The sequence below is a fragment of the Nerophis lumbriciformis genome, linkage group LG34, assembly GCF_033978685.3.
Source record: "Nerophis lumbriciformis linkage group LG34, RoL_Nlum_v2.1, whole genome shotgun sequence".
Classification (NCBI taxonomy): domain Eukaryota; kingdom Metazoa; phylum Chordata; class Actinopteri; order Syngnathiformes; family Syngnathidae; genus Nerophis; species Nerophis lumbriciformis.
In genome coordinates, this window is record NC_084581.2 from 15,697,319 (window position 1) to 15,715,139 (window position 17,821).

At 42.2% G+C, this 17,821-nt stretch overlaps 1 protein-coding gene across 1 annotated transcript in view; it reads left to right on the forward strand.

The window, feature by feature from the left end:
• Window positions 1-15,559, forward strand: part of wdr26b (WD repeat domain 26b) — a 34,931-nt gene extending 19,372 nt beyond the window's left edge. Inside the window, exons 4-14 of the mRNA XM_061929840.2 lie at window positions 1,628-1,764; window positions 1,849-1,946; window positions 2,069-2,225; window positions 5,123-5,261; window positions 5,383-5,523; window positions 6,580-6,699; window positions 6,886-7,031; window positions 10,887-10,965; window positions 11,043-11,172; window positions 13,666-13,860; window positions 13,969-15,559. Coding sequence (XP_061785824.1) covers window positions 1,628-1,764; window positions 1,849-1,946; window positions 2,069-2,225; window positions 5,123-5,261; window positions 5,383-5,523; window positions 6,580-6,699; window positions 6,886-7,031; window positions 10,887-10,965; window positions 11,043-11,172; window positions 13,666-13,860; window positions 13,969-13,994 — 1,368 coding nt within the window. The 3' untranslated portion in view covers window positions 13,995-15,559. The remainder of the gene's footprint in view (window positions 1-1,627; window positions 1,765-1,848; window positions 1,947-2,068; window positions 2,226-5,122; window positions 5,262-5,382; window positions 5,524-6,579; window positions 6,700-6,885; window positions 7,032-10,886; window positions 10,966-11,042; window positions 11,173-13,665; window positions 13,861-13,968) is intronic.
• The last annotated feature ends 2,262 nt before the right edge of the window (window positions 15,560-17,821 follow it).

The window sequence follows — 17,821 nt, forward strand, 5'->3', positions numbered from 1 at the left end:
CAAGTCCAATCAGATTATTTAAACACAGCTGGACTCCAATGAAGGAGCAGAACCATCTCAAGAAGTTTCAGAAGAAATTAACAGCAAATATGACAGTCAAAGCAAAGAGTCTAAATACTTATGACCATGTGATATTTCAGTTTTGTTTTACTTAATTTGCTCAAAAGTATATGTTTCGGTTTGTTTTCTGTCAAGATGAAGTGCTGAGTGTACATTATTGAGAAATAAAATTAACTTATTTGATTTTAGCAAATGGCTATAATTAAACAAAGACTGAACCATGTAAAGGGGTCTGAATACTTTCCGTACCCACTGTACATTCTTTTAACCCAATGTGGGCCCCGGGTTAAAAGGTTTGGGTGGAGCATTTTTAAGGACCACTTGTTTTTGTAAGACATTACAATATAATTTACCTTAAACAACTTAAGTAGTTTTATTAAATGATGTAATAATACTGTACATCATTTACATTAAGCAGAATAAAGCGTGATCTCATTTTGTCTGGTTCTCCGCGTAACAATAAGAACTAGAGGTGGGGATCTTTGGGAACCTTACGATTACAATTCAGGAGCTACAATTCAATTAAACATTGAATATTGATAGATAATTAGTTTATGTGTAATGATGCAGTTTTACATTTATTTTCGTTTCACTAAATAAATTATTATTACTTGAAACTGTAAAAAAAAAAAAATTAATTTGGAATAAGAAACAGTTAAATTAATAACCACATTTATAAAATGAATGGAAATGTGTGGACATGTTTAATAGTTTGTTTTTCTGATTCGGTGGGTGTTGTCCTTTGCACTCGGGTACTCTATTCTAGCTCTGCGCTGTTGACAATTACTACCTGCGCCAGGGATACTCGCACTCAAATGTGTGCTCACAACTTAAAGCATAACAAAAAACCAAGAGACAGTAAAATACTTTTAGGTTGAGATACCACTGCGGTGTTTCCCATATATTAATTTACTTGAGATCGGCCTCCACAAGTATATTTTGCCATCCTCACTCGTTAATTTTAATGGACTGCGAATGTAGCTTGTACTCACAGCACTGTACACTAAGCGGCGGTGTACGTTGTAACTCTGCCTGGCTTCGACACATGCGCCTGTTCTACCAGAGAAGAAAAACACACATGAGGAAATAGAAATTATGGAAAAAAAGGTGGTGGCACAGTAGAGTTTATATAGAGACACTTGTAGCTTTTTCAACAAGTTACTACATTTTGAGACCTTAATTCAGTCCTGAGGGAAACACAGCACTGTATTAGCATGTTGCATACAGTTGGCCATGGAAAGTGTTTTTTAAGTACACGTTTGGTAGATGTATAGCCTATGAAAGGGCGAAACTGATGCCAATGAAAGAAAAAAGTACCGGGTAATCATGATACCAAAACAACTAAACAATCTGTTAGTTTAAATTATTAATACATTTTTTACATTATTTTTAGATGGCAGAAAACATGTTTCACCCATAGATACAGTATATTCATTTCAATAATATATTAACAGCCTCCTCTGTTCTAAACTCCAGTTTCCATGCCAGTTGTGCAAACGACTTTCCGCTTTACTAAAATTGTTAATGAAGTGAACAGTTTTAACATCTGTGTATGTATCCTTTGTAGCGTATGAAGTTCCTGTTGCTGCAGCAGAAGTATTTAGAGTACCTGGAAGACGGTAAAGTCCTTGAGGCCCTGCAGGTGCTGCGGGGGGAGCTAACGCCGCTCAAGTACAACACAGACCGCATCCACGTCTTAAGCGGGTACCTCCCAGCGATACATATAATGTTGTCTTATCAGTCAATTCAATTACTGAACCTTTTTTTCTTGCTTTTATATTCCAATAGGTATTTAATGTGTAGCCATGCTGAGGATTTAAGGGCTAAGGCAGAGTGGGAAGGCAAAGGCACAGCCTCCCGCTGCCGACTGTTGGACAAATTACAAAGTGAGGACACAAAAATGAGATGCACGCCATTTGTTTTGCAGCAAGATTTCTATGTGAGGCTAGTAGGAATCTACTCTAACCCACCTCAACGCTAACTAGTTCAATTTTGACTCTTGCTACAGCGTACCTGCCGCCCTCTGTCATGCTGCCTCCTCGGCGGCTGCAGAACCTGCTGCGACAGGCGGTGGAGCTGCAGAGGGACCGCTGTCTGTATCACAACACCAAGCTGGACAGCAGTCTGGATTCTGTGTCGCTGCTCATGGATCACGTCTGCAGCAGGTCTGTCTCACATCCAGCATAGGCGGGGTAAAGGGGGGAAAGGACTATTTGGACTCCTTTGTGCAAAGTCATCATCTGACATGGAGCTGTCAGTTGACCCTCTTGCTGTGTGTGACTGATAACATTTTGTTTTGTTTTTGAACGGATAGCACAGCGAAACCTCTAAAGTTGGCCTCCTAATTGTTCAATTTTCTCCCTCAAATAATCTAAATATAATTAATCAGTTCCAGGGTTAAATTGTCATTATCCTGATACTTTTATTAAATGAGAACTGCACTTTTTAAAAAATGTTACCTATTGTTCACAATCATTATGAAAGAAATGGCGACACGTTTTTTTTAATGCAATCTAAATATCAAATAAATGCGATCAAAAGTCCACTTACAACGAAGCCTATGGGAGTCGCTCTATTCTGCCTGTAAAAGCCCTTAAAGAAACATCCGAAAACCTCCATTAAGGTTTTATATACATGCTGTAAGTAAATGTACAATGTAATAACGGGCACATTAATAAAAACATTTAATATTTACGTTTTTTAATCATTTTAAGCACGCGCAGAGTATTAATTTCAGAAACTTATCACGTTTTCTTTTCTTTCCAACTACATCACTGATTTTTACTCACTGCAGACTTCATGAGAGCCAACAAACTCAATAAAATGTCTGCTGTCACTAGAATGCCGACTGATAGAAATCTTGTTATATTCCTGTTTTATATGAAGAATGACTCATAATCCTCACGTAGAATAGGGGGGTGTTCTCGCCATTTTCTAAATTGGCTGTCAAAGTGTATCAACTACCAATACGTCCTCATTCTTCTACTATCCAGGTGAAAGGCATTATTCATGATCTACAATAAATTTTCACAAGCAAAGGAAGCGAGGAAGCACCTTACCAATTGATGATGTAAACATTGGCACGCATGCTAGTGATCATGTCGCCACTATAAATAGTTTGTGGGCGTTAGCGCTTATAATACCAATATCACTATTACTTGGTTAATATTCAAGTCATGAAATGTAAATAGAGTTTGGTTGGCGCCTTTTGGATGATGTTTTTATTGGGTTTTATGGGCAGAATGAAGAACTTCCTATTGGCTCCGCTGTTAGCAGATTTGTATTTACGTTTATTTAAGAGTTAGAATGCTTCTTTTTTTTTTTAAGTACATTCGTCGTCATGGGTTTCATTATGATTGTGAACAATAAGCACAATTCCAAAAATAATGTGCAGTTCCCCTTTAACTGTACAAGGTTTGTATGTAACATGTGTTTAACCATTCATCTAAGTGTAAAAAATAAGTTAACTACAGTATTGCCAGTGCAATAAAACTGGATAAAAAATGTACATTAACTGTCAGACACATGTAAAAAGTGAACAACTAATGTAAACACACTCTGGACTTGATATAGATATATTTTATTTTAAAAAGTTATACGATAGGGCTGGGCAATTATATGATCGTGATCGTTGATTGCAATTAATTAGAGTTGGATGACGGTGATCAGCTGTCAACCTATTTCCTCGATCTAACATGGCAGAAAAGTCGGTTAGAAGTTACCGCAGTAGTAAACAGTAGGGAAGCAACGATGCTTGGTATTATCCTGCAAGGAACAATCCACCATTATTGACCGTGATCCTGTGTGTGTTTGCGTACGTTTGCGTGTGTTTGTGTACGTTTGCGTGTGTTTGTGTACGTTTGCGTGTGTTTGTGTATGTTTGCGTGTGTTTGTGTATGTTTGTGTGTGTTTGTGTGAAAGTGTGTCCATGTGTGTGACCTCCCATTCCATGGTCGCGAAAATGAGGCTCGTCACGACGTAATTAATGTTCAATCAGTGTTGTGCCTCTTCCCCCTTACACAGCTGGAAGTGCAGCCCAGAAGAACAAAATAAAGAAATATGACTATAACACTAGCATAGGGGCGCCTTTGGCGACCCTTCAGCGTTCCTGTTCTGTAACCCTGTACACTGTTTATTTGTCTAATCTTGAACGGGTTTGTGCTGAAAACATAGTTTCGTTGTACTTGTGCAATGACAATAAAGTCCTATCCTATTGAAGTTGAAACACAACATTTAAAAGGAGCAGCGGCTTTAGTTATCTGTTGCAGCTCACCAGTAATGTGGACTTGCGGGCACTCAAAACGTCTATGTAACTGTATTGCTTCCGACTGGGAGAATCTACACACACACTAATTTAATCAGAAAAGGCATTTTTACATCTAAATATTTTAAATTACACTTTTTGTTTGTGTCTTCAAACATTCCACTCCTCTGATACAACATGTACTAAAAAAAACCTCTGCAGAAACTTTGTGTTCTTTTTGTTTGTGGATAAAAAAACTTAACATTTTGTTCCTGAAAAAATCATTAAACTTGCTTAATGCGTTGGTATACATTATTTTACAGTACCTCAAATTCAAACTACACTTTAATGTATTTCCATTCAAAATAAGATACGGAATTTGAGTTTTAAAAAAACACCACAATGTGGGTCACCGCTTCTTGTTTGCCAAAGCACTGGCGAGAAGCACTGATGTATACAAGTAATTAAAGAATACAAATATTAATTTTCCGTTTGAAAGTGTTGTTTAGTAAATGGTAACTTGAAATAAAAGTCTTATAGTAATAACAGTTGTCAGCTGTTAGCATATATTATCCCAACCAAACATGTTTGAAATGTCTGTTACAAGATACTGCAGTAGTAAACGGTAGGGATATAAAATTAAAAAAAATGGTGATATTAATCGAGATTGGATGATATTAAAAAATTAATTGTGATCTTATTTTTTTTTCAATGGTCTAATGTTTCGTCCCTTTTGCGATTTATTCAATAACTTGACTTAATGACAATATTCATAGGCAGAATTTTTTTCAACGCTTTGTTCTCTCCATGGGCTGACAGGAAGCAGTTCCCCTGTTATACCCAGCAGATCCTGACCGAGCACTGCAACGAGGTTTGGTTCTGTAAGTTCTCCAACGACGGCACCAAGCTAGCCACCGGCTCCAAAGACACCACTGTCATTGTTTGGCAGGTGGACCCCGTAAGTGCACATACAACGCAGGCTACACATTTTGTATGATTTTTATTAAACACTTCTGTAAAAGAAATTAGTGGGTTTTTTTTATTTTTGTTTTTTTGAAAAGCTTGTGATGTTTCTGCAGGAGAGCCACCAGCTTAAGCTGCTGCGCACTCTGGAGGGCCATGCTTATGGGGTCTCTTACCTCGCCTGGAGTCCTGACGACACCTACCTGATCGCCTGCGGACCCGACGACTGCTCTGAGTTGTGGCTCTGGAACATTCAGGTAAGCAACTGTGTGTTTGTAAATGAGTTCTTACAACTTAACAGAATCCAGGGTTTCTCCGTGGTTGTCAACATACCTGTGGCGGTGGGGAGCATAGCTATGGGCGTGGTGGGGGCGTGGTCAAAATGACGCCATCATTTTATACATACATTGAAAACAAATCTTTTTATTAATTAATATTACCATTTTTTTTGTAATTTCATTTTGCTCTATTTTTCAATTATTGCTAGTTATTGTACAATGTAGTTTGTTGAGAATTTTTCAAGTTCCTTCTTTCTCCAATCCTTAGTCACTTTTTCTTTAATAAAAATGACTAGCAACAAATCTAGCATCTTTTTCTGGTGTTATTGTAGACTGCACTCATGTTTAGAGGTTCTTCCGTCACTCCATGGACAGGACGAACAGGGAGAGCTGCAGCAAGCCTCTACGGTCCCAAAACACTCAGTGACTTACTTGACACTTGCTTCGTGCTGCTTCTCCGGTTTCTCTCCTTAAAAGCCGCCACTGTCCTCTTAATATTTGCACATTATGTTGCCTATATCATCACAACATCCAGTTTCAGTAGTGCTGTTTCGGTGCTCAAAGTCTTTTTTCAGTGGCCACATTTTTGCTGCATCACTAATCAATAGTGCGTAAATAATAGGCTTTATAGACATTCATACTGTAACAACCTCCTTGTGTTTGTGTATTATGGCTGTCGGACAATGAGGAAGTGTTGTGTGCCTAGACGAGCGTGTATGCAAGGAGGACATACGTGTTGGAATTGGGCCGGTCGTTAGCATAAGATTGGCAATACAGGTTCAAAAGAGCATCGGACACATTAAGGGGAAACCCTGCCATCTTAATGCCTCCATTACAGCAGACATCTTACAGGCAAAACAGGACAAAAGTAACTTTGCTATATAGATGTTCTATAGGCTGTGTACTCAATGACCTCTCTTCTTGTATTCACCTCCCCCACTCTTACTTATTGTTTTTCTTGCTATCTCCCTCCCCCCACCTTGTATTCTTTCTTTCTTTCCTCTCCACTGTGTCAACAATTCTTTCTCTGGCCAGACGGGGGAGCTGCGGACCAAGATGTCTCAGTCCCATGAGGACAGTCTGACCAGCGTGGCCTGGAACCCCGACGGCAAACGCTTTGTCACGGGAGGTCAAAGGGGGCAATTCTATCAATGCGTATGTGTCGCCCTTTCAAACTACTGTTGATTAGGTTATGTCAGGTACTGCTGTGTTTGCAATTGAGGGCTTAGTAAAGGGATAATTTGGCCCGATTAGGCCCGAAAGCTGCTTTCAAAAGGATGGATTGAGGGGGGCGGGCATCCACTGATAAGCGTGCCTCATCTTATGTGTGTTTGTTGTCAGGATCTGGACGGTAACCTGTTGGATTCGTGGGAGGGTGTGAGAGTGCAGTGCCTGTGGTGCCTTAGCGACGGCAGGACGGTGCTGGCCTCAGACACCCACCAACGTATTCGAGGATACAACTTCGAGGACCTTACAGACAGAAACATGTAGGTTGAGGTTTCGGGTAGAAAAAAATCTACTTCTTCATGGACATTATGCCGCCTCTAGATAAATGAGCTCACAACCTGTTTACATAAAGCACTTTGCATAAAAAAAAGAAATGAAAAGTAGGCTTTGCTATACACATTTTGAAATAAAGCCTCTCAACTATCCATCAGTCAGGTATTGGGGCCGTATTGTTTGATCATCATTTCAAATAGGCTTACCTTAATAGGATGTTGCTGGTAAAATGTATGTAATGTTACCTCTGTAGCTCACATAGCTTTGCTAGTGTTACAAAAGTTTGGGCCCTACTGTCCCATTCTTTAATGTTGTATGTGATGTAAGGCTATTACATTGTGCAAAGTTACAACATATATTTAGTAAATGGTTAAATTGCACTCCTCTCTGAGCTGCCACCTTAACGTGGTAGAGGAGTTTGCGTGTCCCAATGATCCTAGGAGCTATGTTGTCCAGGGGCTTCTATGCCCCCTGGTAGGGTCTCCCAAGGCAAACTGGTCCTAGGTGAGGGATCAGACAGAGCAGCTCGAAGACCTCTATGAAGAACACGAACAAGGAGCCCCTCCAATGGGCTCACCACCCATAGCAGGGGCCATAGAGGTCGGGTGCAGTGTGAGCTTGGCGGAAGCCGAAGGCAGGGCACTTGGCGGTCCGATCCTCGGCTACATAAGCTAGCTCTTGGGACGTGGAACGTCACCTCGCGGGGGGGGAAGGAGCCTGAGCTAGTGCGTGAGGTGGAGAAGTTCCGGCTAGATATAGTCGGACTCACTTCGACGCACAGCAAGGGCTCTGGAACCAGTTCTCTTGAGAGGGGCTGGACTCTCTTCCACTCTGGCGTTGCCGGCAGTGAGAGGCGACGGGCTGGGGTGGCAATTCTTGTTGCTCCCCGGCTCAAAGCCTGCACGTTGGAGTTCAACCCGGTGGACGAGAGGGTAGCCTCCCTCCGCCTTCGGGTGGGGGGGACGGGTCCTGACTGTTGTTTGCGCTTACGCGCCAAACGGCAGCTCAGATTACCCTCCCTTTTTGGATTCACTCGAGGCTGTACTGGAGAGTGCTCCCCCGGGTGATTTTCTCGTTCTACTGGGGGACTTCAACGCTCATGTTGGCAACGACAGTGAAACCTGAAGAGGCGTGATTGGGAAGAATGGCCGCCCGGATCTGAACCCGAGTGGTGTTTTGTTATTGGACTTTTGTGCTCGTCACAGATTGTCAATAACAAACACCATGTTCAAACATAAGGGTGTCCATATGTGTACTTGGCACCAGGACACCCTAGGCCGCAGTTCCATGATCGACTTTGTAGTTGTGTCATCGGATTTGCGGTCTCATGTTTTGGACACTCGGGTGAAGAGAGGGGCGGAGCTTTCTACCGATCACCACCTGGTGGTGAGTTGGCTGCGATGGTAGGGGAGGATGCCGGACAGACCTGGCAGGCCCAAACGCATTGTGAGAAACGCCTGGCAGAGTCTCCTGTCAGAGAGAGTTTCAATTCCCACCTCTGGAAGAACTTTGAACATGTCACGAGGGAGGCACTAGACATTGAGTCCGAGTGGACGATGTTCCGTGCCTCTATTTTTGAGGCGGCCCATTGGAGCTGTGGGCGCAAGGTGGTTGGTGCCTGTCGTGGCGGTAATCCTAGAACCCGCTGGTGTCCGGTAAGGGATGCCGTCAAGCTGAAGAAAGAGTCCTATCGGGCTCTTTTGGCTCATAGGACTCCGGAGGCAGCAGACAGGTACCGACAGGCCAAGCGATGTGCGGCTTTAGCGGTCGCGGAGGCAAAAACTCGGACATGGGAGGAGTTCGGGGAAGCCATGGAAAACGACTTCCGGACGGCTTCGAAGCGATTCTGGACCACCATCCGCCGCCTCAGGAAGGGGAAGCAGTGCAATGTCAACACCGTGTATGGTGAGGATGGTGTTCTGCTGACCTCGACTGCAGATGTTGTGGATCGGTGGAGGGAATACTTCGAAGACCTCCTCAATCCTACCAGCACGTCTTCCTATGAGGAAGCAGGGCCTGGGGAATCTGTGGTGGGCTCTCCTATTTCTGGGGATGAGGTTGCCGAGGTAGTTAAAAAGCTCCTCGGTGGTGGCAAGACCCCGGGGGTGGATGAGACCCGCCCGGAGTTCCTTAAGGCTCTGGATGTTGTGGGGCTGTCTTGATTGACAAGACTCTGCAACATCGCGTGGAAATTGGGGGCGGTACCTCTGGATTGGCAGACCGGGGTGGTGGTTCCTCTCTTTAAGAAGGGGAACCGGAGGGTGTGTTCCAACTATCGTGGGATCACACTCCTCAGCCTTCCCGGTAAGGTCTATTCAGGTGTACTGGAGAGGAGGCTACGCCGGATAGTCGATCCTCGGATTCAGGAGGAACAGTGTGGTTTTCGTCCTGGTCGTGGAACTGTGGACCAGCTCTATACTCTCGGCAGGGTCCTTGAGGGTGCATGGGAGTTTGCTCAACCAGTCTACATGTGCTTTGTGGACTTGGAGAAGGCATTCGACCGTGTACCCCGGGAAGTCCTGTGGGGAGTGCTCAGAGAGAATGGGGTAACGGACTGTCTTATTGTGGCGGTTCGCTCCCTGTATAGTCAGTGTCAGAGCTTGGTCCGCATTGCCGGCAGTAAGTCGGACCCGTTTCCAGTGAGGGTTGGACTCCGCCAGGGCTGCCCTTTGTCACCGATTCTGTATATACCTTTTATGGACAGAATTTCTAGGCGCAGTCAGGGCGTTGAGGGTATCTGGTTTGGTGGCTGCAGGATTAGGTCTCTGCTTTTTGCAGATGATGTGGTCCTGATAGCTTCATCTGGCCAAGATCTTCAGCTCTCACTGGATCGGTTCGCAACCGAGTGTGAAGCGACTGGGATGGGAATCAGCACCTCCAAATCCGAGTCCATGGTTCTCGCCCGGAAAAGGGTGGAGTGCCTTCTCCGGGTTGGGGAGGAGATCTTGCCCCAAGTGGAGGAGTTCAAGTACCTCGGAGTCTTGTTCACGAGTGAGGGAAAAGTGGATCGTGAGATCGACAGGCGGATCGGTGCGGCGTCTTCAGTAATGCGGACGCTGTATCGATCCGTTGTGGTGAAGAAGGAGCTGAGCCAGAAGGCAAAGCTCTCGATTTACCGGTCGATCTACGTTCCCATCCTCACCTATGGTCATGAGCTTTGGGTCATGACCGACAGGACAAGATCACGGGTACAAGCGGCCGAAATGAGTTTCCTCCGCAGGGTGGCGGGACTCTCCCTTAGAGATAGGGTGAGAAGCTCTGTCATCCGGGGGGAGCTCAAAGTAAAGCCGCTGCTCCTCCACATCGAGAGGAGCCAGATGAGGTGGTTCGGGCATCTGGTTAGGATGCCACCCGAACGCCTCCCCCGGGAGGTGTTTCGGGCACGTCCGACCGGTAGGAGGCCACGGGGAAGACCCAGGACACGTTGGGAAGACTATGTCTCCCGGCTGGCCTGGGAACGCCTCGGGATCCCCCGGGAGGAGCTGGACGAAGTGGCTGGGGAGAGGGAAGTCTGGGCTTCCCTGCTTAGGCTGCTGCCCCCGCGACCCGACCTCGGATAAGCGGAAGAAGATGGATGGATGGATGGATGGATGGGTTAAATTGCAAAGATAGAGACAAATACTGTCTGGCTCATAGCTTAGTAGCATTAAAGTTACAGACACACAAAGTGGCGTGTTCCCAGTAGGGCGTACTAAAACCACTTTTCAACTCTTAACTTCCAGCATCAGTGCTAGATTTTGAATAACAAAGTTCCAATACAGGTCCCTTTAGACTTAGTAAATGTTTTTAGAAAACAGTATATTATGTTACAGGAACTGATTTGTGGTTTCTTTCCCCCGCAGAGTCCAGGAGGACCACCCTATCATGTCTTTTACTGTTTCCAAGAATGGAAGATTAGCTGTGTTAAATGTAGCAACTCAGGTCAGTCAGTGGTCGCCGCTCTCTTATGAATTAATCAGCACTTAGTAATGAATTTAATTACAACATTTTTCCGCTAGGGAGTGCACTTGTGGGACCTGCAGGACCGAGTGCTGGTCAGGAAGTACCAAGGTGTGACCCAGGGCTTCTACACAATCCACTCCTGCTTTGGAGGACACAATGAAGACTTTATTGCCAGCGGCAGCGAAGGTACAATGCACACAAGCAGATACTGTATTGGCCTTTTGGGTCTCTGGATGTCTGAGCAGTATTCCCAAAGGTGCTTAAAATCCATGAAAACACTTTTGAATGTTGCATTTTATGTTGGTTTTGCAAAGAGTGCTTTTAAAAAGGGTCATTATGATTTTTTCTACATTTAAAACACTTCCTTGTGGTCTACATAATATTTAGTATGGTGGTTGTTTGGTCAAAATGTTGCATAGGTTGTTTCACAAAACATCTTTAAGCCGCTTTCTAACCGTCTCTTCTGGATGCGCCGTTTGGTGGGTGGTCTTATTTACGTGGCTCCACTTCGACTATGGCTTCTCCCTGTCAGCCATGTTGTAGTTTTCGCACTTCCATATTAGGTCTACTGACCAATATAAGTTAAAACTATATTCTACTTTTTATTAAAAATGGCAACAGCGGAAGATGCATGTCAATGTCTGAGCCAGTCTGCCCCACAACAAGAGGCTAGAACAGGGGTATCAAACTCATTAAAGATCGGGGGCCACATGGAGAAAAATCTACTCCCAAGTGGGTAAAATCATGGCATGATAACTTAAAAGTAAAGACAACTTCAGATTGTTTTCTTTGTTTAAAAATAGAACAAGCACATTCTGAAAATGTACAAATCATGATGTTGGGTTTTTTTTTACACTTACATGTAGCGGTTAATAGTATTCTGTCTTTATTTGTCGTTTTTTATACTTTCTGAATAAATTATGTGATAATGTTTATCAGTCAACTCATTGGTGTTAATTTTCAATCTATCAAGATAAAAAAATAATATCAAAATCAAATTACAGGATGTTATTTATGTAGTTTGCTCATTTTCCTCGACTGGTGCACTAACGTGTGTGTTTTTTGTTTTTTTTAAATATGTACATCATCTACAAAGATACAAATAATTGCTATTGCAACATCACGCAAAGTTGTTGGGCTAAAACTTTACCATATATAGAGATGGACAACTTGTTTGGAGGAAGTATGAAGGAAGGCAATATTGTTTTATAAATATCTGCATTGCCTCTCATGGTTTGATTTTAAATTTTCCGGACTTATGCAGGTCCCGCATACACAAACACAGGTACCAATAAGTAAGAAAAGTTGTTTTTTCCTAATAGGTCCCAAGACAGATGCACTAATAAAACAAAACATACATTGGCTACGTAGACCGCAACATAATACTGAAATGTAGATTTGTATTTTAATTCCTCTGTTATTACAAAATAATGTTGGTATGATTGTCTTTCTTAATGTCATAAGTGAAAAGCAGAAAGGGTTCAGATTGACAATGAAAGTGTGTGAAATTGCATATATTTGACATTGGAGCAGTGGGCACGCTGTAAATGATAAATGGGTTATACTTGTATAGCGCTTTTCTACCTTCAAGGTACTCAAAGCGCTTTGACAGTATTTCCACATTCACCCATTCACACACACATTCACACACTGATGGCGGGAGCTGCCATGCAAGGCGCTAACCAGCAGCCATCAGGAGCAAGGGGGGAAGTGTCTTGCCCAAGGACACAACGGACGTGACTTGGATGGTAGAAGGTGGGGATTGAACCCCAGTAATCAGCAACCCTCCGATTGCTGGCACGGCCACTCTACCAACTTCGCCACGCCGTACCTTCTCCCTACTCAGGTGGTGCTCTTTTTCATTGTATTAGATCAGTGGTTCTCAACCTTTTTTCAGTGAAAAAAGGTTGTCATTTTTTAAATTCAAGTACCCCATAATCAGAGCAAAGCATTTTTGGTTGAACAAAAGAGATAAAGAAGTAAAATACAGCACTATGTCATCAGTTTCTGATTTATTAAATTGTATAACAGTGCAAAATATTGCTCATTTGTAGTGGTCTTTCTTGAACTATTTGGAAAAAAAGATATAAAAATAACTAAAAACTTGTTGAAAAATAAACAAGTGATTCAATTATAAATAAAGATTTCTACGCATAGAAGTAATCATCAACTTAAAGTGCCCTCTTTGGGGATTGTAATAGAGATCCATCTGGATTCATGAACTTAATTCTAAACATTTCTTCACAAAAAAAGAAATCTTTAACATCAATATTTATGGAACATGTCCAAAAAAATCTAGCTGTCAACACTGAATATTGCATTGTTGCATTTCTTTTCACAGTTCTTTTTGACAGACATTTTACTGAGAAACCTGAGCTTGTTCCTCACTGAGTTTATGAACTTACATTCATATTTTGTTGAAGTATTATTCAATAAATATATTTATAAAGGATTTTTGAATTGTTGCCATTTTTAGAATATTTAAAAAAAAAAATCTCACATACCCCTTGGCATACCTTCAAGTACCCCCAGGGGTACGCGTACCCCCATTTGAGAACCACTGTACTAGATCATATGGTACCGTTTAGATAAAAAAAAAATATTTTGCAAATTTGATCTGTGCACTCATGTTTTCCTTCCTTTTCTCTTCTGGCTCCTCTTCCGTACCTCCCTCCTAAGACCACAAAGTGTACATTTGGCACCGACGAGGGGAACTTCCCATCGCAGAGCTGACAGGCCACACGCGCACCGTCAACTGCGTGACCTGGAACCCAACCATCCCGGGACTCATGGCGTCTGCCTCAGACGATGGCACAGTGCGCGTCTGGGGTCCAGCGCCCTTTCTCGACTCGCAGGAGGCAGACGGTCTCAACGGTATTGCCAACTGTCAATGGAAATAAAAATAAAATAAAAACATACGATTTTGTAATTCAAGGTTTCAAGAGTCTAAACACAAGCATTGTGCCCCTGTTGTGTCCTCAGAGAACTGCAGTAAGATGGACAGTTGATGGACAATTCTCTGGGAACGACAATCCGAGAATCTTCATCAGTACTTCGAAAAATAAAAAATCCAAACGGGGCAAATTTTAACACCGACATACAAACAAGCCACCACAACAAGAAGACAACAATGACACCAAGTGTCTCGCCGACTGATGGTGACGGCGATGATGGACCATTTGAGGTCCATCCCATCCCACCCATCGACCCACTGGCCCGGAGAAGCAGTCCAGCAAGGATGCCCCCACCACCACCCCCTACCATGGGTGAGCAGCAGTCAGCCCCCTCCCACAGAACCCCTTCTACCGCAGAACGTCCGTTGTCATTGAACTACACCTGTCTGTACCTGTGTAACATTAGAAAAGGATGTGGGCTTTTTGGGGTATAGCAACTTTTCTAACTGACACCACGCACAATAAAAGGCTATGGTAAATGTTATTTATTTACTGATAGTCTTAAATATTATTCTCATTAATTCATTAGATAAATCTCATGTGCAGATTCCTCTTTGTTTCACAAAATTAGGAAATTAAACATCTGCCCCCCTCCCGCCACCCCTTAGATTACACTAAAATGTATCCTCGCAACGACTGCTACTTGTACACGACCCCACTATAGCATAAAATGAGGAGGGGCATCACAGGTTGCATATCGACGTGTGTGTGTGCGCGCGTGCATTGAGGAAAGCTGGTGGTGGCTTTGCTTTAGGGGCATAATACTGTGATCTCCCGCCAATAACAAAAAAAACGCTTCCCATTGCACTCTTGTGTGCGAGTGTGCATGCACGTGTGTGTATGTGTGGGTTCGAGTGTTAAATTCGCACCAGCAAAAGATTCCATTTCCCTATTCTTATCACATAGTAAATTGTAAATCCGAGTTTTTAAAAACCCAATTCTAAGTTATCCAAAGCCCTTAGGACCTCGATCTGTGGAATAAAGAATACTTGAGAGCCATTTTGTAAAAAAATTGTTTTTTGTTTTATTTTAATTTAAATTTATTTTAAATCTGGGGCTTTAATTTTTACACCTCATGTGGCATTTTTCAACTGCACTGTGTTCAAAACAGTTTAAAGATAGGTTTCTTTCTAAAGAGAAGTAAATAATTTGACTAATTGCAAGATGGAAGACACCAATGACTCTTCTTTGTTAAGGGAGTGTTATTTCAGTACATACGATATCTAAAACGCACAAACACATGAACTGGGTTCCTGTTGGTATAGTCGCACAAACACGACAACAAGCGTCTCCCCATTTATCGTTATCTTCCTTTATTCATTTAATTAGACTGCCCTATGCAACCAAAACAGCAATGACTGATTCTGTCATTGGTGAGCTTTTAGAGAATTCACCCCCTTTTTTGCGCAGTGTCCATTCAAAAGCTTTTTTCAGGGTATGTAATGACTATTTGCCACAGACTGAGATACAGTAAAACATGTTTTAAAAAAAAAACAGTGCTTTTCTGTTTTTTTTTTATTGAAAATTTGTTACTTTATTATTTTTTTGTTCACATTATATCTTTTTCTTTTTTGGTTGACTTCTATCCCTGTATGATTATATTAAAGTATAACCAGACATTTCGCGTCTTCTTTTTTTTTTTTTTTTTTTTTTTTCAAAATTTTTATTTTTGTTTGTATTGTGTTGCATTTTATCTACTATGACTAATAATACATATGCACAGTAACATCTTTAGGAAGTGTGTTACCTAAAAAAAATCTTATCAGGTTGAACTATCCACCCCTCGCCTTTAAAGATGAGACAAATATTAATATCTGCATGTCTGTGTAATTTACTTGACATCTTTCTCTTGGTGTGCCATTGTTGACGGGGCTCTTGAGGCTTCTCCATGTTTCTCAAAGCCAAATCACTTGAAAAAGGGGGATGTGTTTTCCGACACGGCAACTTGGGAACTTCCATCTCAACTCCTGGACAGCAGAATGGATTTCATAGTTGGCGCCCCAAACGTGTTTTTCATCAAAAACGCTATGTCTGTATGCAAATGTATGAAGTTTACCGAAATAATTCATGTCTTCATTTCTCTTAGGCGGGGAGTACTAAGGGCTCACTGACTGTAGCATCTCTACTATAAGTTCCTTGAGCGGGATTGTGGGAGGGGGGGTTTGCGTTCATGTGATATTTACAGATGTGATTGTACTGTTTTGTATTGTGTAGGAAAAAGTGTCATGTATGCATATTTTCAATAAAGTACTTCAGGGTTTTGAAAAAAAAGAGGTTTGATGGGTGCTGAACACCCTAAAACTACTTTTTTTTGGATTACCATGCCACAAAAATACTAAAATATTGCGCTTTAAAATGTGTGGTTTTACTCTTTTGCAGATTTTGTACCATATTTCACATAGCTAAATTGGCATTTTCAATCATATAAATGGCAAAATAAACAAATATCAATACTGTACTATAGTAGTATTGAACGCGAGATGATAACCAACCAATCAGAGGTCGCTGTTCAGTATCATGACCACTGATTGGCTCAGCCTCACAGCATCCAGTTCCACCTTTACGAGTGTAAAATTGACAAATGCGTGTTATTTCATGTCGAGAGGCCTCTTGTACTGTTAAAAAAAAATAGCTTTGTTTATGCTCGAGCAATGAAAATATCTTATTTTAATTCATTTACTACGGTCAGGCCCAGAACCAATTTACAGCAATGAGGGTTTTGCTGTACTGAAGTAAAAATACAGTTGCTAAGTACAGCTCTGAATAAGTAATAAGTAGTACTATAAGTCAGGGGTCCCCAAACTTTTTGACTTGGGAGCCGCATTGGGTTAAAAAAGTAGGCCCGGGTGACGGGCTGTATATGTATGTGTGTGTGTATGTATATATATATATATACAGGTAAAAGCCAGTAAATTAGAATATTTTGAAAAACTTGATTTATTTCAGTAATTGCATTCAAAAGGTGTAACTTGTACATTATATTTATTCATTGCACACAGACTGATGCATTCAAATGTTTATTTCATTTAATTTTGATGATTTGAAGTGGCAACAAATGAAAATCCAAAATTCCGTGTGTCACAAAATTAGAATATTACTTAAGGCTAATACAAAAAAGGGATTTTTAGAAATGTTGGCCAACTGAAAATTATGAAAATGAAAAATATGAGCATGTACAATACTCAATACTTGGTTGGAGCTCCTTTTGCCTCAATTACTGCGTTAATGCGGCGTGGCATGGAGTCGATGAGTTTCTGGCACTGCTCAGGTGTTATGAGAGCCCAGGTTGCTCTGATAGTGGCCTTCAACTCTTCTGCGTTTTTGGGTCTGGCATTCTGCATCTTCCTTTTCACAATACCCCACAGATTTTCTATGGGGCTAAGGTCAGGGGAGTTGGCGAGCCAATTTAGAACAGAAATACCATGGTCCGTAAACCAGGCACGGGTAGATTTTGCGCTGTGTGCAGGCGCCACGTCCTGTTGGAACTTGAAATCTCCATCTCCATAGAGCAGGTCAGCAGCAGGAAGCATGAAGTGCTCTAAAACTTGCTGGTAGACGGCTGCGTTGACCCTGGATCTCAGGAAACAGAGTGGACCGACACCAGCAGATGACATGGCACCCCAAACCATCACCCAACCATGCAAATTTTGCATTTCCTTTGGAAATCGAGGTCCCAAAGTCTGGAGGAAGACAGGAGAGGCACAGGATCCACGTTGCCTGAAGTCTAGTGTAAAGTTTCCACCATCAGTGATGGTTTGGGGTGCCATGTCATCTGCTGGTGTCGGTCCACTCTTTTTCCTGAGATCCAGGGTCAACGCAGCCGTCTACCAGCAAGTTTTAGAGCACTTCATGCTTCCTGCTGCTGACCTGCTCTCTGGAGA